Source organism: Euleptes europaea, chromosome 7 (genome assembly GCF_029931775.1).
Source record: "Euleptes europaea isolate rEulEur1 chromosome 7, rEulEur1.hap1, whole genome shotgun sequence".
In the NCBI taxonomy this organism is placed as follows: Eukaryota; Metazoa; Chordata; class Lepidosauria; order Squamata; family Sphaerodactylidae; genus Euleptes; species Euleptes europaea.
In genome coordinates, this window is record NC_079318.1 from 31,938,932 (window position 1) to 31,965,384 (window position 26,453).

Sequence of the window (26,453 nt, forward strand, 5' to 3'; positions counted from 1 at the left end):
ATAGTATTCATACATCAGCCGACAGGAGTCAGCTGGCACAGGAGGTGGAAGCATTATGCTTATGCCAACTTTCCATGGATGGAGAACTGCCCTGTGTCAGGAAGTACCTACAGAGCATGAAGTGGCCTTGGCAAACCAGAGCACTCAGCCCAAATAATGTCTCTGCCAGCTCTCCTCATGTGTCTGCATTTGGTTGATTTTCCTACTTCTGATACATATGGACTCATAGCTGCAAAAGATTTTAAACTGTTTTGCCAATAATATATTATTCCCGATCAGTTTTTTGATGCAAATTGTATCATGTTCTACTGACTTAAAAATTGAATCATTGAATCTATCTCTTTCCGTCTTTTTTTTTTTTTTTTGGGGAACAAGAACCAGCTAGTCCAGGTCAAGATACTGACATGCCAATGGAGATTGACAGCAGTGAAATGAATAGTGACGGTGGCAGGACCTTGGATGATGCAGAAGAACCATCTCCTCCTGAGGACAAAATGTTTTTTATGGATCCAGCAGATCTAGATGGGGACAAAGATGAAGAAGCTGTGAAAACCATTAGGTTTGTGAAATCAAGACATTACGTTGGGGACTTTGCGCTTGCAGTTCTGTGAAGCCTCGTTTTGCAAGGCATGCTTTCATAGCCTTGAGTTTTTTTAAAAAACAGCTGAACGAACAGTTTTCATAAATATAGAGCCTAGCAATATGTATGTTTATACCAATTGGAACTACAGTCTTGTGAGAGTCACAATGAAAATTCAATTACATTATTAAAAAATGATTTGCTATACGGACAAGTTGATGGAAAATGCTGTGCTGACCTAGATATACAGTACTACTTTATTCTTCTGACCCTAAACCAAAATTCCAATCCTAATGCAAATCAATTAATTAAATGAAGTTACATAAGGAATCAATTGAGCTCCCTTTGCGTGTGTGTAAACTGTATGTTGGGATAAAGGAATCCACTTTGGCTTATTGAATATGACTTCTAACAGGGTGGTTTGCATTTCTAAGTGTGTATACAAGGATCAATTATTTGGGTTTCTGTTTTGTCTGTCTTGAGGGTTTGTAATACCATTCGTAATGTTAAAAAAAAGAGAGAGGAGGAGAACTGGTAAAAGTATGGGACTTGGATCCATGCTTAGCCATGGACTCAGGCGGCCTTGGGGAAGTCATATTTCAGCTTCATAATGGAAAGTAGATTTATTTAATTAGAGACATTGTAAAGCACTTGGTCTTATAAAAAGTCATCTATGTATATACCCATCTGCCAAAGATCAAATTTCCATCTTCCATCTGTACTCCCTACATTTCCATCAATAGGCAGGGGCTGTACTGAGCAAATGTGTACCAGTGTGCAAAATATTGCATGGCCTTCTTTCTGTAGGGCCTGGATTAATAAGCCTCAGATGCAAAATCGGATGTTTCATGCAATTTGTTACATCAGGAAACATATTTATTTAGTGCCGAATAGCTCTATAATCACTTTTTATCCCAGCCAGCTATGTTTTTGACATCTGCCTTGCTGTTACACATGGGAACACTCCCGTCCCCAAAGGGACTTGGAGCTTTGAAGTAATGAGGGAAACAGCTGGCTGGAGCACATGACCACCTCCAGAGGTTGCTTGACAATGGCAATTGTGGTCCAGTACAAATTGTCTGAAGAAAGTAGATGTCGTGCATAGGTACTCCCGGGAAATCTTATAATCTCACAGGATGCTTGGGTTCAGCTGTCTGCTCACATTCCAAAGTGTTGATGCTTGCTGTGCATGTGCTGAAAAAAGTGCCCAGCTTTCCCCCCCTTACATTGCAAGACACCTAAGAGCGCACAGCAGAGCCTGCTGAAGAAGAAGAGTTGGTTTTTATATGCTGACTTTCTCTACCACTTAAGGGAGACTCAAACCGGCTTACAATCACCTTCCCTTCTCCTCCCCACACCAGACACCCTGTGAGGTAGGTGAAGCTGAGAGAATGTGACTTGCTCAAGGTCACCCAGCTGGCTTCATGTGTAGGAGTGGGGAAACAAATCCAGTTCACCAGATTAGCCTCTTCCGCTCATGTGGAGGAGTGGGGAATAAAACCCGGTTCTCCAGATCAGACTCCACCGCTCTTAACCACTACACCATGCTGGCTCCCCCCTGGAGTGGTCAGTTGTCTGCCTGATACTGATGGATGATGATTAAAATACAATCTTGCCAACTGAGTGCTCATTTCAGGTTTGGCTAAGTAATGATAACTGTATTTAGAAGAGAGTTGAGGTGGGATTTTTGGACAAGAAAAATATTCCTTTTGAAATACACTGAGCATTTTAAAATACTGGTAATTAGAGCAGGGCCATTCTTTCTTTTTTCCCCAACAGCCCATCAACAAGCAATAATATTCCATTAATGAGGGTTGTACAGTCAATCAAGCACACAAAGCGGAAGAGCAGTACAATGGTGAAGGAAGGCTGGATGGTCCACTACACTAGCAGAGACAACCTGGTCAGTAATTGTAAGCTCTCTACTTATTCACATAATATTTGTATCTTAACAAGGTCTATAAACTACTGTGCGATTAAATTAAGAACTCTACTTTGAAACCCTCAAGAAAGCAGTGTGCTTGTTAAGGTCTGACTGCCGTAGTGGTTAACAGAAGCCCTATGTGCCTGTTCAATCTTGCTGAGGGTGTGGACAGTGTTAAGCAGCCTGTGGTCAGATGGCCTGGTCCCCCACTCTGTGTCCTGTGGCCTTCCCTTTTCTCTCTTCCTTTCCCTCTGTTGTTGACAACAGTGATGTTTTGAAAGGCGGGGGAATGGAAAGGGCGCTTTTACTTTCATCGTTGTGGATTCTGTGCAGGCACACATGGGGGTCTGCGCAGTCGCAGTCCTGCTGTGGGAGAATGATCTCCAAAGCTTTCCAGGGGGTTTGTGGATCTGGGAGCGTACCCACCCCCTGTCTTGCACCAAAGTTTCTTGCTCAAATGGGCATGTGATGGAAGTGGGGAGAGTGTTCTTCCCTCAGATCTTTCTTTGCTGCTGCAAGGAGAGGTCATACTTTCTGAAGCTTTCTAGTGAACGCCTCGAAGACAGGGGACACTTGGTGTTTTCCCTGGAAGCAAAGAGATCTATATTGGGTTGACCCCATTCCTGGAAGTTGGGCAATATAAATCTCTTCACTTCCAGGGAAAATGCCCTGTTTTGTCCCCTGTTTTGCTCTTGGGCAGCATCCAACGAGGATTCCATTGGAGATGAGTTCCAGTTCAGATGGAAGGAGGGCCTGTTCTATGCTTCCTCTTCCCCTGAATATAATTCACAAGGTTATTGCCAAGTTGAGAGCAGACAATTGTGCATGCACCCTAAGAACCCCATACTGGCCCAGGAGGGTGGGGCTCACAACCCTTTGGACTCTCACTTAAGGAGTGTTCAGAGAACTTCTTCTAGCAGACCTTCTCTACCTGGGTCCCCTCCTCCACTGCGGTGTGAAGGCACTGCACCTCACAGCTTGGCTGATCCAGCATTAGGCAAATGGGCAGACAGAGCAGCAGAAGTTCTCTCTCTGGGTTCAGAGGACATCTTCAGCAGCGGGTTTTGTCGCTCCCCCAGGGAGGCAGGATCTAAAAGTTTTTAACTTCAACTTCCTGTCCCCTGTGCTAGGACCGCCCTCTGACTTCCAGTTCTCCTCCTGCCTCAGAGGGAGTAGCAGTTTAGATTGAGCTCTAGAGCAAAATCTTATTTTCTTTCCTATTCTTACCTACCATACTATTTTACCCTATCTACTTAACATCCCCTCCGACCCTGCACCTAATTCCTGCAGCTTCCCTCTGTTGAGTCCTCGTCAAACCTTAACCTCCCGTCCCCCCCTCTCCTCCTCCGGGAGAAATGGCGGCCGGGGAAGAACAGCACGCTGAAGAGCTTCTATCAGGAGACGAGGAGCAGGTGGCTGGGCTTCTCTCCCCCAGTCAGAGCGGCGCGGCCACAGGGGAAGACGAGGGGGAATGCCGGCGAAAGCAGCTGACCGCGGGAGCGGCGGCAGGCAAAAAGAAGCAACCTTCAGAGAGCAGGAAAAATGGCGCGAAGAAAGTGTGCCTGGAAAAAAGCACCGCCGCGCCTCCCCATTTGGCCCTTGAGGGTTACGAGGGAGAGGAGGACGCTGATTCCTGTATTGCTGGCCCCAGTGGAGGCTCTGCTACAGGGACAAGTGGTGGTAACGTACAGGCTCCTTTTTCTGTTTTGGCGGCGGGGAGGACAGAAGAAAGGAATGTAATTGAATGGATGAGAAAAGCCCTCAGGAATTTGCCCAACTCGGCTACCCTTCCCTCAGAGAGAGAGAGAGCTCAAGGGCGTCCTCCCCTTCTCCCACTAGGGGCTCCGTATGCGCTGAATCACTGGGCAGATTGTCTCACAAAGGCCAAAGCCATGCCTGGCCTACCAAGGCGGCAAAGAAGCCCCCCCACCAACCCCAATAAAGATGCTGATACTTCTTCTGAGGAAGAAGAGAGGGAAGAGAGGGAGGAGGGCGAGTTTTCCTCAACCGAGGAGGAAGAGACAGAGGGTGCCCAGGCCCAAGAGCAGCAGTCCTGTCTGTTCTCTGGTGAAGACTATCAGTCCCTACTGGTAAAGGTTATGGCTGCCCTGGATCTTCACAAAGATGAAGAGACAGAGGCAATTAAGAACAAGACTAAATTCAGGGGCAACAAGGAGTTCTTTGCCAGATTGAAGAATCAATCATGCTCTGTCCCTTTCCCAGAATATTTTGAGGACTTGCTGAGGGCAGAGTGGGACAAACCACTCTCCAATAAACAGCTGCCTGCTTCCATCAAGAGGTTGTATTCCCTAGAGCCCCAGGCCATGAACCTGCTTCAGACCCCATTAGTGGAGGCTCCAGTGGCAGACCTGCATTTGCCCAGCCTGGTCTCCGAGGATGGAGCAGGAAATATTGACCCTCTTGACAGGAAGGCTGACTATGCCAGTAAAAAGGCACACTAGGCTGTAGCCATGTCTATTCATGCTTCTGCGACGGCTGCCTTATTGGCCAGGGCCGGCATTATGTGGGTCAGGAAGTTAATTGACCTGGTCCCACAGGACAACAAAAGAGTTCTGGATGGCCTCGGTAGGCTTTCAAAAGCCATAAACTTTATGGCAGATGCTACCCTGGATTCTATGTCATCATTGGCCAGATCCATTGCAGCAACCTCCGCCGCCAGGAGAGCTCTGTGGCTTAGACCGTGGTCGGCTGACTTCGGTTCTAAATCCATCCTCCTGGGATACCCGTTTAAAGGGGGTCGTCTATTTGGTTCAAAACTTGACGACATTTTAATTGAAACAAAAGACAAGAAAAAAGCGTTACCCAAATAAATTGAGAGGGAAGGAAAGGGCTCATACTCTTCCTGCTTTCGGACATCCCATTCCCTGGCTCACCCCAGGTTCGATGGAAGGAGAAGCAACTGGAACTCTGGAAGGGGATCCTTCTGGAAGGGACCCAGGTTCAACAAGGGCTCACAATTCCAGAACCAGGGGGCAGACAAATCCAAAAGATTTGGCAACAAACAGGGTCAGATAAGCTGAGTTCTTGGCGAGGAAGGCACATGAATCTTCATCATTAGCCATACAAATACATGACACCACATCCATTTTCCAGGGGCTACAATGGTTTGGATGCTGAAACTCATCCAGCTCATTCTTACTGACAAGCCCAGAATATCAGAGGGTCTAGTTGCGGTATTAAAAGCAGGAAGATGTGTCCCTACATGCCATGACCGTCTTTCTGCCAGGTCACTTGCCTTAACAACTGCCATCAGGACAAGCCTTACCCAGACAGGTCTAAAGGGACGGCAGGCTTCCGCACGACCAGCCTTAGGTTACCTCGTATCCTTCCTCATTTTAGTTGGAATAAGAGGACAGGATCCTGGAATTAACAGGAACTACTCTCGTAGAGGAGATCTAATAGACAATAGTAGAACCAGCTGTTCTGCTCAGACGAGGGAGACAAGCTCTTCAAGGCTAATAATAAGGGACACCAACATTTAGAGTAATTAACATCCAGGTACATTTCTAGGTTCAGTAGTTTTCACAAAGGACTATCGACATACCCCTAGGCATCTAGGGCATCGCAAGTCCCTATGCTTCACTTGTGACCATCTACTTTATCAGCCCAAAGCCTCCTTTTTTTTTTATTTTTTTTTATTGATTTTTATAATAAATCCAAAAAAAAAAGAAAAATAAGAAAAAAAAGAAAAAATAATAGTAAAATAAAAATAAAAATAAAGACAAAAAATAATACAAACATACATAGAGCGTACAATTCTATTATACATACGTTGTTATACATATAAGAATATATATTACGCCCTACTTCAAAAATCCTCCACCCACCACAGTGCCCATCACCAATGGACTTCCGATGGGGTGTAGTGACTAATAAAAAAAATCACATTATTATACATTAATTAAAATCACATTATACTATAATTCGTTAATTAAATTCTTAAAATCCGTTTTTGCCGATTTATCCCAATATGCAGCGGCCTCCTATGTGGTCCGGCTCTGGCACCCTGAATGTGGCCAAAGTACTAGTGACCCTCATTACCCCATTAACGCTCAGACAAGAGGACATCCAGGTACAGCATACCTGGTTGGCTTATCAAATTGTACTCCAAGACGAACATAAATTCCTCACACGTTAAGAATAACAAGTGCTAGCACCCCACGGATACCTGGTGAACAGGAAGAAGCTTCCTTAATGCCATCCCAGATACATAACATTTGGGAGCTGCCAAACACACAGACTGATTTCCTTGCTGTTACCACTACAACGGTAAACAATTGAGATATGCAGCCAGATTAGTAGCCAAATTCACCTTGGCAAAGTAACAATCCTGGCACATCTGTTAGTTAAAATGGTGTCACGCATAGGAGGGGTTCCTCGAGCCAGATTTCCCTCCAGACCACTGCAGGGTCTATGGCAGCTTACTAGATGGACATTCTAGCGGGAAAAGTCAGGTCTGTGTGTGTGTCTGCCTGTAGGTCAGACCAAATCTGTCACAGATGGATATGTAGACACACCATAGGAAGGGGACAATCTCACTGGAGGAATCCGGACAGTTCGTTTATGAGGTGCTTCTCAGATCATGGCTGAAAGGGATACTATCTGCCTTCCCACTGCTACCAGTACGGACACTTGTTCTGAGTAGGTCTCAGCAGAGAGCGCATGTGTTTGATCACCCCATTCTGGTCGCAAAGGCCAGGGTTTGGCACACTGAGACAGTTGACGATTCAGGAACCATGGAAAATCGCAACTTCCTGGGGCACCCTACAACAGGGTTAAATTTGACTATGTGGCTCCTGAAAGGTGAGGGCCGTTAAACTGGGGGTATAACAATGAAGTGATCAACCCCATTACAGAGACCAAAAGGCCAGCAACCAGGTGCATACGCAACACATCAGGGTTTCCTTGTGAGATAGTATCGCAGGGAACAGACCAATTCCTTACATCTAGACATTGGAAAACTTCTACAGAAAGAAATAAAAATGAATTTTAGGGCATTACATCTACCCCACCAACTAGCCGTCATAGCAACAGTTCTATCATTATAGATGGCTCTGTACTTACATATACCTCTTAAAGAGGTACAACTAAGCAGACCTCCAATAATTCACCGTTTCCCCATGTGGAGACCTAAGTTAATACTATATACCTTAACCAAACCTCCCTCGAGCCTTGAGGGAGAGTAACTTAAATTTCTTGAGAATAGTTCCTATTTTAATGACCATAACTTCAGTCTGCAGACGCGCAGGGTTAATCACATTGTCAATTGGTTTCGCTATATTCATAGGGACAAGGTGAGATTAAGACCACACTCCACCTTTCCCAAGGTGACCTCTAATTTCACAGAACCTGCCTACCTTCCCTGTCCCTTAGCCGAACTGCCAGAAGGAACAGGCATAGCAGTCCTTTCACCTCCCGAATCACAGCACATTCAGTCCATAGCGCAGCTACCTTGGCAGCCTTTGACAAACAGGCTTCAGTCGAAGAAATCTGCAGGGCTGCGACGTGGCCTAGTCTCTCTACCTTTGTGAGACACTATAAAATCAACTCCTACTCTTCTTCCGACACTGCCTTCTGTAGAAGAGTTCTGCAGCACATAGCATCAGATGATTAATCCCACCCAGAAGGAACAGCTTTAGAAGATCCCGCTGCTGAAGATGTCCTCTGAACCTAGAGAGAGAACGGAACCTTGGCTTACCTGTGAGGGTTCCTTCTTTGGGAGAAGAGGACATCTTGCCCACCCAGGGTGAAGGTTTGCTGCAGAATCATACGATCGAGTACATACAAGTACCTAGGGGAACCAGAAGATTCCTACCTTCTGTTCCTAGTTTTGTCTACCTGGTTTGGTTACTAACTGACTTTCTGTAATAGTTATTTCATGTTCCTGTTACAGTTTCGGTTACTCCTGTCTTATGCTTGGGAAGTCCTCGAACTGGAAGTCAGAGGGCGGTCCTAGCACAAAGGACAGGAAGTTGAAGTTAAAATTTTTTAGATCCTGCCTCCCTGAGCATAGGAGCGACAAAACCCACTGCTGAAGATGTCCTCTTCTCCCAGAGAAGAAGGAACCCTCACAGGTAAGCCAAGGTTCCGTTCTAGTCACCTCCCGTAAGCTGGCCACACAAAGATCCTACTCCTCAAAATGGAGATTTACCATTTGGGCACCCCAAAATGGAATCCAGTCGGATACATGCCCATTATCACACATTTTTGATTAAGAACATAAGAAAGGCCCTGCTGGATCAGACCAAAGCCCATCAAGTCCAGCAGTCTGTTCACACAATGGCCAACCAGGTGCCTCTAGGAAGCTGCCAAAGAAGACGACTGCAGCAGCACCATCCTGCCTGCTATTACCTGCTATCACTTAAGGATGAAGGGTTAGCAACATCATCTCTGAAAGTGCACTTGGTGGCAATATTGGCTTTTCATTCTGGTGTCAGAGGCAAAAATATTTTCTGCACCTCTGTCAAAAAAGTTCCTGAAAGGCCTTCTTAATTTATACCCCCCTCTAAACCTCCAATCCCACAGTGGAGTTTGTCATTGGTGTTGACAAAACCTGTGCATAAACCCTTTGAACCTATGGTGAAGTCTGAGTTGTCTATTTTGTCATACAAAACTGCTTTTCTGCTGGCTATTACATCAGCATGCAGACTAGGAGAGCTACATGCCCTCAGTTGTGACCCTCCTTTCATGAAATTCCACGCTGACAAAGTGGTACTGTGTCCTAGCCTGAACTTCCTACCAAAGATAGTCTCCTGGTTCCGCTTAGCTCAAGATACAGCCCTGCCAGTTTTCTTCCCATCTCCAACATCCACCTCAGAACAAACACTGCATACATTAGATGTTAGGAGAGCACTTCTTTTTTCTTTGGACCGTACAAAAGTATTCAGGAAGGGCCAGGATATATGTATCGGTTTTAGAGGGCCCGACAAGGGTAAAGCATCCTCTCAACGTAGCTTACGATGAAGCAGATTGTGAGATGTTCAGTTCCACTGAAAACGTACGCTGCCAGGGTCCAGGCGTCCTCAGCAGTTTGCCTTGCAAAGGTTTCATTTGGAGACATCTGCAACGCTGCGACCTGGGCTATTCCCTCGACATTTGTCAGGCATTACTCCATCAACATAGATTCGAGAAATGAGGCTGCTGTGGGCAAGGCAGTACTGCAATCAATTTTTCGCTGATCAACTCATGCCCACCTCCTCAGTAAGTGACCTTGCTATTCTCCCACGTGGACTGCACAGAAGCCACTGTGATGAAAACAGTGTTGCGCTTACCTGTAACTGTTGTTCATTGAGTGGTCTTTTGTGCAGGCATACATCCCTCCCTCCTTTCCCTGCTTTGATGGCTCTGCTCTACATCTCGCCTCCCCATGATGGCAAAGGGAGAACTGAGGAAAGAGTGCTCTCCCCGCCTCTGTCATGTGCCCGTTTGGGTGGGAAGCTCCAGCATGAGACAGAGGGGAGTGAGGGGCGCTCCTAGTCTCAAATCTTCTAGAAAGCTTTGGACATTGTTCCCCTGTGGCAGGCCTGCGGCTGTGCAGACCCCATGTATGTCTGCACAGAAGACCACTCGATGAACAACCATTACATGTAAGTGCAATGCTGCTTTAATTCACAGGGTTAGGTTTTTAGAATTCTGAAGCGTAAATGACATAATTTTGAAAGCTTTGCTTAAGGTTGCTGTCTAAAGCACCAACAGATATAAATGCCAGTGAAATCCAAGGGACTGACTTGAGTGAAGGGTCCTAATAGAGTTCTAATGTGTCTGACACACCCTGCTATATTTCTTCCAGAGAAAAAGACATTATTGGAGGCTGGACAGCAAATGCCTTACACTATTTCAGAATGAATCTGGAACAAAATATTACAAGGTAAGTGATAGCACAAATACAGGCCACAGTGTTTTTTATAGTAACTAACATATGTTTTGTAAAAAAAATTATTTTATTTTAACAACCATGAACAACCACAAACACCTTAAAACATTAAAACGTAAACTCTATATAACAGTATATATGAAGCTTACCATTCAACATTGCAATTCTATTGTCAACCTCATTAAATTAAATTGCTCTTTGTTTATAGCATTTTATTCCATGTCAGTTGGCTTGACGATACAATTTAATGTTTGGAACAGTTAGTCCTCCTCTTCTTTTTTTTCATCTTGTAAAACTTTCAATCTAATTCTTGGCTTTTTTCTACTCCAAATGAAGTTATTTATTGTTCTCTGACATTTTTTCCCAAATATTTTCATTTATATATACTGGTAGCATCTGAAATTTTAAAAAATCAGCTTTGGTAATACGTTCATTTTAATTGCAGAGATTCTTTCCAACATGACATTTTCAACTTTTCCTGTCATTGCATATCTTTGTCCCGATGTTTGTCCAGACTCTTTGAAAATTATCTTTATAGAGGCCATCATTATGCCTGGTTACATAAATTCCCCAAAATGTTGTTGTTTTTTACAACTGTACATTCTGTTATTCTTTCTATCTCTTCTTCATCTTCTTTTGATGCCATTAATAACATTATATTTGTCTTTTTCTTACTCAGTTTATGTCTGTTTATTTGGTTCATTGTATTCTTTAAAGAGATATTTGGTTTTGTTACTGAGATCACAACATCATCTGCATAACTCTTCATTTTATACTCTTGTCTTTTTTTTATCCTATAGATTGTTGTGTCTTGTCCAATTTTTATACCTAATATTTCCATTACTAAAATAATATTGGTAATTTGGACATCCTTGTCATGTACCTTTTGCTATTTCAATTTTTTCCATTAGAGATCCATTTATTAAAATTCTAGCCTGCTGCTTTGTATAAATACTTTGTGTCCAATTAAAAATTATCTTCCACATTCCATATTCTGTAAAACTTTCATTAAAAAAGACCAAGAAAAATTGTCAAAAGCTTTCTCTGCATCTAAAAACATAAATGCATTTTTTCTCCTTTTCTCTTAGTATATTCAATTACATTCAATATATAGCCATCCCCTGTTTCTGATCTGTGCCTGCAATCCTGCTGCGGGCTCACCAGCCAAAGCAGCCACTCCCCCACTCTCGATCTGGGCTGCTGAGCCTGCTGTGGAGTCACCAGCCAAGGCGCCCCCCCCCAATCTGGGCTGGGTAGTCTGCTGTGGTCTTGCCAGCCGAGGCAGCCCCCCCGCCCCCCACACTCACGATCTGGGCTGGCAAGGCATGGCCCGGCCATGTGACATTTATGTCATATCTGGCCCTCGTAACAAATGAGTTCAACATCTCTGCCCTAGGCAGTTTCAGATTGGGAAAACAGTGCTGGGTGCAAGGAAGGCTTTAAATGCCTTCTCTGTGTGCCTCACAGTCCCAATCCAGATTAGGCTCTGCCACATCTGGGAATTCAGTTCCAAGCACAGAACTCCCAACACACAACTGGTAGACAGAACCTGTGGCAGACATGTTGGGATGGAGCGGGCGGGGGACGACGACAATATAAGGCCCTGAGAGGGATGCAACTGGTCTTGATCTATGGATATAGCTAGAAGAAAAAGAAACCTGTGCTGGAACCTGGGTAAAGCACAAACAAACAGAACAGCACAGGAAGCCAAGAATGTCTCAACCACAAAATAATCAAAACTAAACTCAGTTATCATAACAACAATGTGTCTGTGGTTTATGCTGAATGTTTCTGAGTCTAAAAAACAAATTACTAATAAATATCACCACAATAATATAAACATCCAGTACATATGAAGACAACTGCTATGTAGTATACAACCAAAATCAAAACAATGGTACAGTCACAGCCCAAGAGTGAATGAGCTCAAAAATAGTTGAACTACAATTCTTGTAGAAGAGCATATTCCACATTAGTCCTTATCTAGCCACAAGTTCATAAGCGTGAAGATTAATGAGGTGGTGAAATGCTTGCCTTGGACTCCAAATGCAGCTGAGCATATGGGAGTATCCCACTCCCACACTGATTGTAAAAGACAGCTCAACCTGGACCGAATGTGTCCACAATATACTGTAGCCTTTCAGGCACACTACTTTCTCATTCATGGTTATTTGATACTTCATTTAGGCTGATTAACTGCTAAGCCACCAAACGACCTTTTGTCCTGGACATCTGTCGTCCCTCTGCACTACGTATATCACCTGTTAGCTGCCTTACCAGCGTTGTTCAACTGCTAGGTGGAACCATTTTGGCCCGTACTACAGAAGAGAGCTATTTAGGATGAACTTTCCAGGTTGAGCTGTCTTTTACCATTGTGGTGATATTAATAATTTGTTTTTTAGACTCAGAAACATTCAGCATAAACCATAGACCCATTGTTGTTCTGATCACTGAGTTTAGTTTTGATTATTTTTGTGGTTGAGACATTCTTGGCTTCCTGTGCTGTTCTGTTTGTTTGTGCTTTACCTATGGATACAGCTTGCAGAGTCATTGTGAGGGCAAAAAAAAAGAATGGCAGAATACTTGAAGTGTCATTAAAAACAAAAATTGGTGTCTATCCTTGCTTGGAAGGGGAAGATTCCCTTCCGCTTTAGATATAGCACGTTGACTTCTGAATCAAAGATCAGGTCATCAGGCTGCCAGGAGCAGGAGGAGAGGAAGAGGTGGCTACTAACATGAGGTAGCTTGAGATATGGAAGTTGGCTACTCCCCCATTACCTAGGAGGGAAACAGTTGGGTTTCCAAACAGCTAGGTCCTTCCATTGAAACAGTTACGAAAACACTGACCGGGTTGATAATATGTAAAATAAACAACAGTTGAGTGCATTTTTTGTCATAATGTACTTCTGAATACTTTATTGGTGCATGTTTGTGTTAAGTGCCATCAAGTCGGTTCCGACTCATGATGACCCTATGAATCAATGTCCTCCAAAATGTCCTATCTTTGACAGCCTTGCTCAGGTCATGCAAATTTAGGGCTGTGGCTTCCTTTATTGAGTCAATCCATCTTTTGTTGGGTCTTCCTCTTTTCCTGCTGCCCTCAACTTTTCCTATCATGATTGTCTTTCTCCAGTGACTTTATTGGTTTTATTGATGGTATTTATTGGTGCATACATTTTAAAAAAAACCTTAACACTTTGTGTTTCCTTTAGGAGATTCCGCTTTCGGAAATTCTTCAGGTGATCCAGCCTCGGGATTTCTCCAATGCAGTGCAGGGCAGCAACCCTCACTGTTTTGAGATAATCACAGACACTATGGTGTACTTCGTTGGTGAGAACAATGGCAGCAACCATCACAATCCAGTTCTGGCTGCCACTGGAGTTGGGCTGGATGTTGCGCAGAGCTGGGAGAAAGCGATCCGTCAAGCTTTGATGCCAGTCACGCCTCAGACTAGCATTTGCACTGTAGCAGGACAAGGGAACGTTCACAGTAAGGAAGCAGAAAGGCGCTCCCCTCTCCCCGCGTTGCTCGAATCCCCGGTTCAGGAAAACATTGTCATTTGTCTGCCTGGCTACGTTGAGGTCATTTCCTCCCTAATATATGCTGTCCTCCATTTTATGTTGTACAACCACTCTGTGAGGGTAGGTTAGGTTGAGGGTGTGTGAATGGTCCAGGGTCAGCCAGCAGGCTCTCATGGTAGACTGGGGATTTGAACCTGGGCCTCCCAAATCCTAATCCAACTTTCTGGCCACCATGCCTAACCAATCATGTAGAATGCTGGGCCAGTAAGCAATCTTACATCTCCTGGTGTTCTGTTAAATAGGCTTATATGCTAACATTCTGACTCCATACTTAACCTTCAAAGCCTTTTTTTAAAAAGTAAGTACTTTTAAAAAGCAAGGTTGCTGGTTATGGGGACGAAGAATGGAAAACTTTGTGTGGGGCGAGACAGCATGGTTGGGAGAGCAATTTTGTGAGCCAGGGAAAAACCAGGAGTGGATTTTTAGAGTAGGATTGGGCTTTTCTGCACATTGCACTGAGCAAAGGAGATGGTGGCAGAGCTTTGTGTGAGAGGTGCTCCAGCTCAAGCCTATAAGATATTGATGCCATTGGCACCTTTCATTGTGGTTTTGGGGAGGTGGACAAGCTGCGGTCAGGAAATGCACCCTGCACATGCCAGAGCTACTTTCCATCACACATTGCAGGACTCAGCTGAGACATCAAACAAATTCCCTGGTTATCCTTAGTGAATCCCAACTCAAATGAATCCTTAGGACCTGGTTACATGTTACAAAGTCCTCGGGTCCCCTTTGTGTCTGCACCAGTACTTTTGACAGATGTGTCCTGTAAGTTCCATGCTAAGAACTTAATTCCTAGGCCTGTGGGGGCCCAACTTGGATTAAGACTACTAGTCAAAATGGATACTAGTCATGATGCATACCTATTCTCTCTAGTATTAGAGGAGCATGCCTATTATATTAGGTGCTTTGGAACACAGGCAGGATAATGCTGCTGCAGTCGTCTTGTCTGGGCTTCCTAGAGGTACCTGGTGGGCCACTGTGTGAACAGATTGCTGGACTTGATGGGCCTTGGTCTGATCCAGCATGGCTTTTCTTATGTTCGTAAGACCCCAGCGCTTGGAGAGAGGAAGCTTAATCTTTCCTCCATGCTGTTTTTGCCTGAAACAACCCAGGGGAGCTGTTGTTTGCCCCACTGGGAAAGCAGTAGGTTGGCTAGTATGATAGGGCTGAAGGAAAATAACCACACAGGCTCGAAATGGAGATGGTAGTGGTATTAGTGGAGTAGGTTGGGCATGCAATGGAAATCTTTGAAAGTTGTGGATTAGTGGTATTCAGAGGATTCTAGGGTAGAGTTTGCATGCTGATTGAACATCAGTCCAAACTTTGGCTGCTGCTAGGCCACTAGTCTTTCATGGTAATACTCCCTCCATGTTTAAACCATGTATTTTTTCTCATTACAGCAGAACTATCTGTCAGCATTTCTGTTTCAAATTGCCAGATCCAAGAAAATGTGGTGAGTCACGTAATATAAGTAAAAGTGTACATGGCCGTATCAGTTTTCCCTGGATGCAGCTATTTTGCTTCAAAATAACTAAGGCTCAAGGCGTATGAAATGATGAAGAACTCCATGTTCCCACTAAGCAGCATAGCTTGTTTAACGTGATTAATTTTCTCTCTCTGAAGAAGTTATGAATATGGTAGAGTCCCCTAACTTTCATAGGATAAAAGCCCACAGAATGAGAAGCCCCATAAATGATATCATAAAGATATTTTTTTCTGATTACAGAATTGATTTAAATGTAATTTCAATAGCAGAGGCAGGCTAGTTCTTCCAGCCTGGTACTTCTTAGTGTGGAGTATGGGTATATTCCTGAGTCTGCACTGGGGATTCCTGATCTGTTCCATTGGGACTTATGGAAGCACACTAGACTATGGACCAGGCCTTATGGCAATTCACCCACTGTCAGAGTGAGGCATATGAAAGGCTGGTGCAGAGTCTGGGGTCCATCCCTGCTTTTGCACTCATTGTAAGATGCTAGAATTGTGGGCATCATAAGGTATACTTATAAGTGATCCATAAATGGGTGCAACTTCGAGTTGTGTGAATGCTTGACAGCTTTCCTGGTTTGCCTATGGGTAATGTTCCTGATTTAGCATGATTTAAAAAACAAAGAAAGAGCTTTGGTTCTTAAAGGGTTTTCCCCAGGCTATTTGTCACACAGACTGGCCTAACCAAGTGAATTGAAGGCTGGCTTTTACAGCATTGACATTCAGATGAAGACAAGTTTTTAGAGTGCCGATTCCAGTGGAGATCAACAGAGTCTGTCAGTTTTGTGCTGTGTTCCCATTTTGTTTTTAGCAGCATGCTTAACAGGAGTCATAGGGGGAAATGGGCAGGACTCACGGTAAAGAACAGTGTCATAATCTTTTTTTTTTTTTTAACATGGCAGCAATTCATACAGTACAAAGTCCTTTTGGTGACCGCAAGAACATTGTATCACGCACTGTGACAGGCAGGGTTCCGTATCAATTTCTCCACTAGTCACAACCCTCAATGTCAGTCTAGCAAAGGGCAGCCTACAATAAATGTATGTTGGCAAGTGATTTGCTGAAGTTGCTGTGTGGACCGATGGATGGCAGTTCTGGGTTGAGGGGGGGAATATAAATCCCCTTTGACTCGCACAGACGTATTCCAACAACACAATAATAAGTTTGTGTCTCCGGCAGAAGGGTTAAGCAGCTTATTTTAGTTGACAAGTAAAATGTTGTAAAATGTAACCGTTTTTGCTGGGGCTGCTGGGTCAGGCCCTGGAACCTGGGCTCCCTCTAGTGTCCTTTGTGGGAAATCTTTGTGGCCTCAGTCCTGGAAGAGAAGAGGGTTACAATCACCCTGTATCCTTTCTCTTCCACGCTGGGTCTCTCCACAGCCTTGCAGAGAGAGCCCAGGTGTCTCCTCCTTGGCCTTTTGCTGACACTCCTTTTAATGGAGTCACTGGAGCCCCACCCATCCTGGAAATCCTGCGAGAACTGAGTGTTCATTGTTGTGTCTTCAGTGCAGTGCGCAAGGGGAGGCCAGCCACAGAGTTAGACTACCAAGCTTCTAGAAGGGTTTTAAAGCTCCTGAGGAGTGCTCCCCCACTCTCCATATTGAGCCAAGCCTTTCCCGCCCAAACAGTCACGTGACTGAGGCGGGGAACGTTCCTTTACCTCAGTTCTCACTTTGCCGCCATGAGGATGTTTTCTACTAGCTTCTATTTCAAACACTGTGGAGAGGAATTTTGCAGTTCTAGAGTTAAAGGATGCATATTTACATCCATGAGTCACACAGGAAGTTTTTGAGGTTTGAATGTGAAGGAAAAAACTATGAGTATACTGTTTTACCATTTGGTTTAGCAACAGCTTCACACATTTTTACCAAATGTGTTTCAGCTGTGGTGGCTTACCTGAGGTTGAAAGGCTGTTCTGTGTATCCTTACCTCTATGATTGGCTCTTCGTGGGCTCATCCTTCCAATCATTGCAGTCCGATCTGGACTTAGCCATAGACATTTTGAACACACTGGGGTTTGTAATCAACTTTGAAAAGTCCCAGCTGCACCCACACTTCCTGTTGAATTCATTGGGGTGGTTCTGGATTCTACCAAAAATAAGGCACTACTACCAGTCCCCAGGGCACGAGCCATTCAAAAATTCATTTCTCAATTCTCCGAACAGAGATACCAAAAAAATGGTCTACATTCAAAAATTACTGGGCCTTATGGCATCTACCACAGCTGTAGTTCCTCATGCCAGGCTTCACATGTGGGTTTTACAAGACTGGTTTATTAGAAGTCCAAGAGGTCACCACCATGGCTAACATGTAAGGTGAAGGAAGCAATTAAAGAAAAAAAGTCTTCCTTCAGAGACTGGAAGGTTTGCTCAAACAAGGCGAACAGAAGCAAACACAAACTTGCACAAAGGAAATGCAAGCAGATAATTAGAGATGCAAAAAAAGATTTTGAGGGGCATGTTGCTAAACACATAAAAGCAAACAATAAGAAATTCTTTAAGTATATTAGGAGTAGGAAACCAGCTAGGGAAGCGGTTGGACCATTGGATGACAATGGGAGTAAAGGAACTCTAAGGGAGGATAAAGCGATTGCTGAAAAACTAAATGAATTCTTCTCATCTGTCTTCACTGTTGAAGATACAGGGCAGATTCCTTCTCCTGAACAGAGATTTTGGAGAGGGGAAAATGAGGAACTGAGGCAAATAGTGGTAACAAGGCAGGAAGTCCTAGAACGTCTAGAAAAACTGCAAATTAACAAGTCACAGGGACCAGACGGTATTCATCCTAGAGTTCTTCAAGAACTCAAATGGGAAATTGCTGAACTTCTAACAAAGATATGTAATATGTCCCTTCGATCAGCCTCCGTACCAGAGGACTGGAGAATGGCCAATGTAACACCCATTTATAAAAAAGGTTCCAGGGGGGACCCAGGAAATTACAGGTCAGTTAGATTAATGTCTGTTCCGGGTAAATTAGTGGAAAGCATTATTAAAGATAGAATTGTCAAGCATATAGAAGGGCAAGGTCTGCTGGGCAAAACCCAACATGGCTTCTGTAAGGGTAGGTCCTGTCTCACTAACCTATTAGAGTTTTTTGAAAGTGTCAATAAGCATGTGGACAGGAATGAGCCTGTGGATATTGTGTATTTGGATTCCAAAAAGCTTTTGACAAACTCCCCCACCAAAGACTGCTAAGCAAACTTCATAGTCACGGGATAAGAGGACAATCTTATGGATTGAGAGCTGACTGAAAAATAGGAAGCAGAGAGTAGGAATCAATGGTCAGTTCTCACAATGGTGGGATGTGAGCAGTGGGGTGCCTCAGGGATCTGTGTTGGGACCGGTGCTTTTCAACTTGTTCATCAATGACCTGGAGTTGCGGTTAAACAGTGAAGTAGCCAAGTTTGCAGATGACACCAAATTATTTAGGGTGGTTAAAACAAAATCGGACTGTGAAGAGCTCCAGAAGGATCTCTGCATACTGGAAGAATGGGCATTAAAGTGGCAAATGAGATTCAATGTGAGTAAGTGTAAAGTGATGCATATTGGGACAAAAAAATCCCAACTTCACATATACACTGATGGGATCTGTGCTGGCAGCGACAGACCAAGAAAGGGATCTTGGGGTGGTAGTGGATAGCTCAGTGAAGATGTCAACCCAGTGTGCGGCTGCTGTAAAAAAGGCAAATTCCATGCTGGCTATAATTAGACGAGGAATAGAGGATAAAACTACTGATATCATACTGCCCTTGTACAAATCTATGGTGAGACCACACTTGGAATACTGTGTACAGTTCTGGTCACCACACCTAAAAAAGGATATTACAGAGCTTGAGAAGGTACAGAAAAGAGCAACCAAAATGATTAGGGGACTACAGCAACTGTCCTATGGGGAGCAATTAAGACGCTTAGGGCTGTTTAGCTTGGAAAGAAGGCGGCTGAGGGGAGACATGATAGAGGTCTATAAAATTATGCATGGTTTGGAAAGAGTGGACAGGGAGAAGGTTTTCTCCCTCTCCCATAATACTAGAATACGGGATCATCTGCTAAAGCTGGAGGTGAGAGATTCAAAACAGATAAAAGGAAGTATTTTTTCACACAACGCATAGTTAAATTGTGGAACTCCCTGCCCCAGGATGTGGTGATGGCTGTCAGCTTGGAGGGCTTTAAGAGGGGAGTGGACATATTCATGGAGGAGAGGGGTATTCATGGCTGTTAGTTAGAATGGATATTAGTCATGTTGCATACCTATTCTCTCTAGTATCAGAGGAGTATGCCTATTATTTTGGGTGCTGTGGAACACAGGCAGGATGGTGCTGCTGCACTCGTCTTGTTAGTGGCTTCCTAGAGGCACCTGGTTGGCCACTGTGTGAACAGACTGCTGGACTTGATGGGCCTTGGTCTGATCCAGCAGGGCCTTTCTTATGTTCTTATAGTCAAAAAGGGCAAGAGTCCAGTAGCACCTTAAAGACTAACAAAAATATTTTCTGGTAGGGTATGAGCTTTCGTGCTGTGAGCTGTGGCTCACGAAAGCCCATACCCTACCAGAAAATATTTTTGTTAGTCTTTAAGGTGCTACTGGACTCTTGCCCTTTTTGACTACTGCAAACAGACTAACACGGCTACCCACTGTGAATTATGTTCTTATGTTCTTAAAATTCAAGTTGACCTTAGATCGATAATGCCATAGGCTGTCTATTCCAAGAGTTATCAGATCCCTCACATGGTGGAACAGTGATGGCAATCTGTTCTGAGGTAATAATCTGGGTACACTCCCTCGCAATCTAGTGATTTTTGTACAGATGAGTCACTAAGTGGTTAGGGTACGCAATGTGACCACTGTATGATAAGGGGGAAATGGTCTGAAAGTTCTTTGCGGTGGCCTCAAGGATTTTGTATCGCATGATGAACCAGCCTTTAGTGTAGATGAAGAGCAGTTATTATCATTTTTGTATTGTCCATTTGAGTTGTTACCTCAAGTGATTTACCCTAATGGGTGCTTTCCCTCTATTTACTAGGATGTTAGTTCTGTATACCAGATCTTTGCTGATGAGGTGCTGGGTTCCGGTCAGTTTGGTATTGTGTATGGAGGTAAGTTTGAATAAACATTCAATTTCAAGTACAGGGTTGTGAAGCATTATTTAGTGACTCTGCAGTATTCTTTTCCCGAAATGAGTAGGTTGAGAAGTAGAACAAACTTACCTATTTATGATGACAAAAGCAGAAACATGGACAGCCAAATGAAATGCATGGCACAATGAATTTGAGATTTTTAACAACTTTTTCCTTGTTTCTGCAGCCACAAGGGCTAGACATCCACTTATGAGTGGACGTCTTACCATTTTTGCTGAGCCAACAGGGCCTTGATCTGTATTTGCAGTTCAGTTCGACAACCCCGTTTCATGTGATTCCTTTTCCTCGGCCAGGAGACAAACACTTTCTGTCTTGTGCAGTCTCTTGTCATGTTCATTCCCATTCATTTGGCTTTCCTGCTACCTTCTAGATGTTTAGGCAATATTGCCATTAGGTTGGCTTTTATTTTAGCTGGTGATAATAAGGCAAAATATTTCCATCTTTTACTTATCCTTAAATCTTTAAGGCAGGTACTGTCTTTCTGCTTGCTCCGTGCAACCATCTTCCAGGGCAGTTACTGTACCCTGACTTAATGCAGGACCACCATTGCTGAATAAGAAACTCCAGGTGAGGTCTAGCTAGGCCTCTAAAATAGCATTAGTATGGTATCCTTGTAGCCTCTCTTTAGCATTCTGTGTGCCCCTTGAAGCTTTATTTATATTTTGCACACCTCTCAAATAGACCAGTCAACCTGTTCTTTTGTGTAAATGCTTCCTATATTCTTAGACTCATTTTCCCTTTTATTAATACATGTTGTAGTATTACGGTTCTAATATAATTACTGTGCAACCTATTTTCATTGAATAAGTGGTCACCTAGAAGATAGAATGCTCAATTGGAATCTGGATTACAATCTTGACTGTTTTATTAATTCACTGTGTAATAGTAGGCAGATTGCTTTCCCCAGACCTAATTGCCTAATAGCATGAGAATAGTAGTGATTTCCCTCTTAAGAGACTGTGGACATGATCAGAACAATAAGCTTCTTTTCATATTGAAACTGCTAGAGAAAGCATTAATACACTGTGGAGGATCACATGGAGCAAATTCTGGTTGAATTTATTTATTATTGTGCTATTATGCGTAGATACCAAAGAAAGAATATATTTTGAGAAGGAACAATTTTCCTTTTATTGCAGTCCATTAGCTCTATGTCAATCTATACTGATAAACAAGGTTTTGTTCCTTTTGACCACTAGTGGATAGAGACAGGAGGCTTTCGTACTCCATTCTCCTTGTTCTTCCCCCACCCCCCGTATGTGCAGGGCTGTCAGTGTTACAGTAAGATTGTATGGATGCATTTTTTCTTCAGAATAGACAGTATATACCTTAAGCAGAAAAACAGAGAAGGTACTTGGATATGATGCAGACTTTAGCCCTGTGTGGATGTGAATCAGGCTTTTGCCATCTTTGGGGTACAACTGCTCCATCCCCACCTGGCATGAATGAGCTGGACTTGTGCTTATACTTAAAGCCCATCCTGGGTAAGTCCTCTCCCTGAGATCTGCCGACTCTGGTTTTGTGTTCTACAAATCATGCAGATGGGGCCTAACCCTGTGGGCTCTGCATGTGTAGGCTCCTATGCAAACATAGTGTCTAACACACTCAGGTTAGGCAGGAACATGGGATGGATTGGCACGATCCCAATCCATTATTGTGCATTTGTGTTGAGTGTTGGAACAGAGAGAAAGAATTGTTGTCCTAGTTGTAGTATTGTAACAAAAGGTGCATTATCATTCATTTTTAACAGTATAAATAGGTAAGTTCCCACTCTGTCCTTTTTGGTAGATTTTTTTAGACAAAAGTTTTTTGTTTGTGTATTTATAGGAAAACATAGGAAGTCTGGAAGGGATGTAGCAATTAAAATTATTGATAAAATGCGATTCCCTACAAAGCAGGAAAGTCAGCTGCGCAATGAAGTGGCCATCTTGCAGGTACAAAAGAGATTATTTGAATCTGTTATGAAATATCCAATTGTGTTATAGCAAGGTAGGGGCATGCATGGATTAATGGGGAGCACAAACAATTTTGAAATCCCATCCCCAAAATCTCTTCCTCTAGGATTCTCTCAAGGGTTTGAGCAGACAACCCCCGCCCTCCATTTTTCCTTTCAGCAATATTCATCTGCTTTCTCTCCCCCCTTTGTTTGGTTGGTTTCCAGAGTTCTATTCATCTGCGTACTTCGGAAGTCCTCCAAGTTTGTAGAATCCCTTCCTTTGTCTGTGGGTGGGCTGGTTTTACTGCTTTACAATTTACAATTAGTGACAGGCTGGGGGGCCAGGAGGAATCATGAGGGGGGGCAATTAGAAATCCTATTCCACCCCTAAAATGTCCCCCCTCCTGCTGCTTCCATTTGTCTTGCCTCCCTCCTTTCCCCCCTTTTAACTGAAACTTAGCTGCCCTTAACATTATGCTCCTCCTGAAGCACATTTTGTTGTCCTCTGTCTTTTTTTTAGTGCCTTCTCCAATTTTATTTGATTGACAAAATCTTTTTGTGTGCATACCTGGGTTGTTCCCCCAATAGATGAGAGATCCCCGTCTTGGATGTTGGTGCCCCTTCTCAGTTGGCTTTCATCACCCACTTAGGGCCTTTGTGCCTTTCTGCTTAGATGCAGTGATACTCTAAAATCCCACAATGTATATTCTTAATGCAAAATAAAAGGCTTGTTCTCTAAAAGTGCTTTGATCACATCATTTTCTGATTTCCTGAGTGTTTTCTGAATAATAAGCCATAGCTAATATCCAGATCTAAAACAGCCTGTCTGTAGTAGATATTTTCGTGTCTTTCTTACAGTACTCAATGTTATCATGTTTTTTATGTCAACATTTTATACTTCTCTAGAATTTGCACCACCCTGGGATTGTAAACCTGGAATGTATGTTTGAAACTCCAGAGAGAGTTTTTGTTGTGATGGAAAAACTGCATGGTGATATGTTAGAGATGATTCTCTCTAGTGAGAAAAGCCGGCTTCCAGAAAGAATCACTAAGTTCATGGTCACGCAAGTGGGTATTTTTTAAAAAAAAAAAATTCTTGTCCTCTTATGAAAAATTAACATTCACAAATTATACATGAAATGAAGTCTTTCATTCATTGCTTTCTCTTCAGCAAAAATATTTCTTTAAAAAGGCTATTGAATTGATTTGAGCAACATATTAATACAGCTGTAGTTGCTTGTAACGCTAGTCAGCATATTTATTTCAACCGTCGTTCAGACTTATTGATAAGTCCAGTAGTAAGGAAAAGAGAAAATGTACAAATACATAAATGCGGGGATTACATGAACAAAATAGTCACAGATCTTAAAATATCTTCATGACTGCTTTTATATTAGGTTATCTGCACAACAGGAGACCAGAATGGGTTATACAAGGTTATTCCTGATTTTATTAACATCAGTAAGGACGTAGGAAACTACCTGTAAGACTGTAACACTAACCAGAAGCCATCTCCATGCGAATTATACAGTGGGTAGCTTAGAATCTAATAGATGTATTTTAGCCCCTTATTCTGAAGTGCCAATAAATTTAGTCTTTTGTATATCTGCTATTCAGGACAGCTTTGTGCATTGTCTGGAAAACTAATCGTATAACTGCGTTCTTCAAAAGCTTTTGGAAGTACTGTTGCTGAGCACAGTTCACCTGGGTAAAATGTTACCATTGTGGACAGTGAATGTTCTGGATGATTCTCTCATATAGGAGTAAATCTTAGCCATAAAACTGCTTAAAGGTAACATTTTTGATAGTGGGCTTAGCAGATCATAACTCAGTGGCAACAACTTGCATTGTTTTATCTAACTGCATAAAGCTGACTTCCATAACGAAGTGCTATCACATGGACTGATGCTGGCAGAAGAATCCATGTGTTTAGAAACATGGTTTTAGAGTCCTTGAATCAAAATGAATATGTTCTGCTCTTCAGAAGCGATGAACTGTTTTTCTTGATTTCTTGGGTGTTTAAAATATTGTGTGAGGATACCTAAGTAGGGATATGAATATGGGTCTCCCTATACTTTCTTCCTTGCAACACTGGCTTTGAATGTTGGGAATGATATTCAGAGCTGCATTATCACAGGGCTCTGTGAAGAGTTCCAGACTATAAGAGAAACTGCATGGGTTGGATCCAGCTAGGTTTTTTGCTGGGGGAAAAGGGAGGCGGTGGTCCACTTTGACCACCAAAAAGGTTATGCTGTGGACCAAGGCACCTGCACAAACAAAAGTCATGTGGTATGGGGAACTCTAGTAAAGGGGAGAATTCAGTGAGATTGGACAAAATAGCCGGCTGGATCCAAGCTAATAGGTTTCTTGTCAAATCTCGGATGCATTGTAAAATTCAGCACCTTTCGTCTGCTTGACCTTTTGGTATTTATGTGATTTTTTAAATAATAACTTATTTTCCCCCTTTCTATTAGATACTTGTTGCTTTGAGGAATTTACACTTCAAAAACATAGTGCATTGTGATTTAAAACCTGAAAATGTACTCTTAGCATCAGCTGAGCCATTTCCTCAGGTGGGTAAAGCATAGAGATGACTGTGTACTTGGCAGCAGTATAGGATTTTCATTCGTAATTTTTGCATGAATGGAAGAAGCAGAGGCTGGCTTTGGTATTTTATTATTGAGCATTGTTTTTATACTGTGGCCATATCTTGTAAGGCCATGCCCCGATTTTAAGTAAACGTGTAGGTGTCTGAATAAATTGTTCACAAGTAAAAAGGCACAAAAGCCTCAACTCCAAAGCTGCGTGTTAAATAACGTCTGCCATCACAGACTTGTTCATTTTATAGACAGACGTGTTTGTGTGTTCATTGTGTGATGATTTAATCAAGGAGTATTTTTGCTTTACAGGTGAAGCTGTGTGATTTTGGTTTTGCACGCATTATTGGCGAGAAGTCTTTCAGGCGGTCTGTGGTGGGAACCCCAGCTTATCTTGCCCCCGAGGTGCTTAGGAGTAAGGGCTACAATAGATCTCTGGATATGTGGTCAGTGGGGGTCATCATCTACGTGAGCCTTAGTGGTACATTCCCATTTAATGAGGATGAAGACATAAATGATCAGATACAAAATGCAGCATTTATGTATCCACCAAATCCCTGGAAGGAAATATCTAGTGAAGGTAAATTTAATCACATTTTTTGGGGGGGATGTAATATCTTGGTTCATAATAATTTCTGTATACTCATACTTGGTTCCTAAGAAGATAGCTCATAGCATTTATGATGTATGCAACTATGAACACCGCTAATTAAGTGCCTGGGGGGAAGGCAGTGGCAAAATGGGCCTGTTTATAAAGAAGCCCCGTGGCGCAGAGTGTTAAGCTGCAGTACTGCAGTCAAAAGCTCTGCTCACGACCTGAGTTCGATCCCAACGGAAGTTGGTTTCAGGTAGCCGGCTCAAGGTTGACTCAGCCTTCCATCCTTCCGAGGTTGGTGAAATGAGTACCCAGCTTGCTGGGGGTAAAGGGAAGATGACTGGGGAAGGCACTGGCAAACCACCCCGCAAACAAAGTCTGCCTTGGAAACGTCGGGATGTGACGTCACCCCATGGGTCAGGAATGACCCGGTGCTTGCACAGGGGACCTTTACCTTTATCTTTTTATAAAGAAGTCTCTAGAGGAGCCAAGAGCTACATTCAGACAATTTGCAGTTCATTATTTTATTTACTTAATTTATACCCCGCCTTTCTACCCAGTGGGGACCTAAAGCAGTGTAAGCAGCCCTGTGAGGTAGGTTAGGTTGACAGTATGTAACTGGTCCAGTGTCACCCAGCCAGCTTCCAAGGTAAAGTGGGGAGTCAAACCCAGGTTTCCCAGATTGTAGTGCAACCATCTAACCATAGCACCACACTGGCTGCCATTA

General features: G+C 43.2%; 1 protein-coding gene across 1 annotated transcript in view; it reads left to right on the forward strand.

Moving 5' to 3' along the window:
• The window catches only part of PRKD3 (protein kinase D3), a 58,510-nt gene that overhangs the window by 29,462 nt on the left and 2,595 nt on the right, over nt 1–26,453 (forward strand). The window contains exons 7-16 of the mRNA XM_056853210.1: nt 365–559; nt 2,360–2,483; nt 10,315–10,392; nt 13,611–13,887; nt 15,380–15,432; nt 20,484–20,556; nt 22,426–22,532; nt 23,441–23,602; nt 25,009–25,107; nt 25,444–25,711. Of these exons, the coding sequence (XP_056709188.1) occupies nt 365–559; nt 2,360–2,483; nt 10,315–10,392; nt 13,611–13,887; nt 15,380–15,432; nt 20,484–20,556; nt 22,426–22,532; nt 23,441–23,602; nt 25,009–25,107; nt 25,444–25,711 (1,436 nt within the window). The remainder of the gene's footprint in view (nt 1–364; nt 560–2,359; nt 2,484–10,314; nt 10,393–13,610; nt 13,888–15,379; nt 15,433–20,483; nt 20,557–22,425; nt 22,533–23,440; nt 23,603–25,008; nt 25,108–25,443; nt 25,712–26,453) is intronic.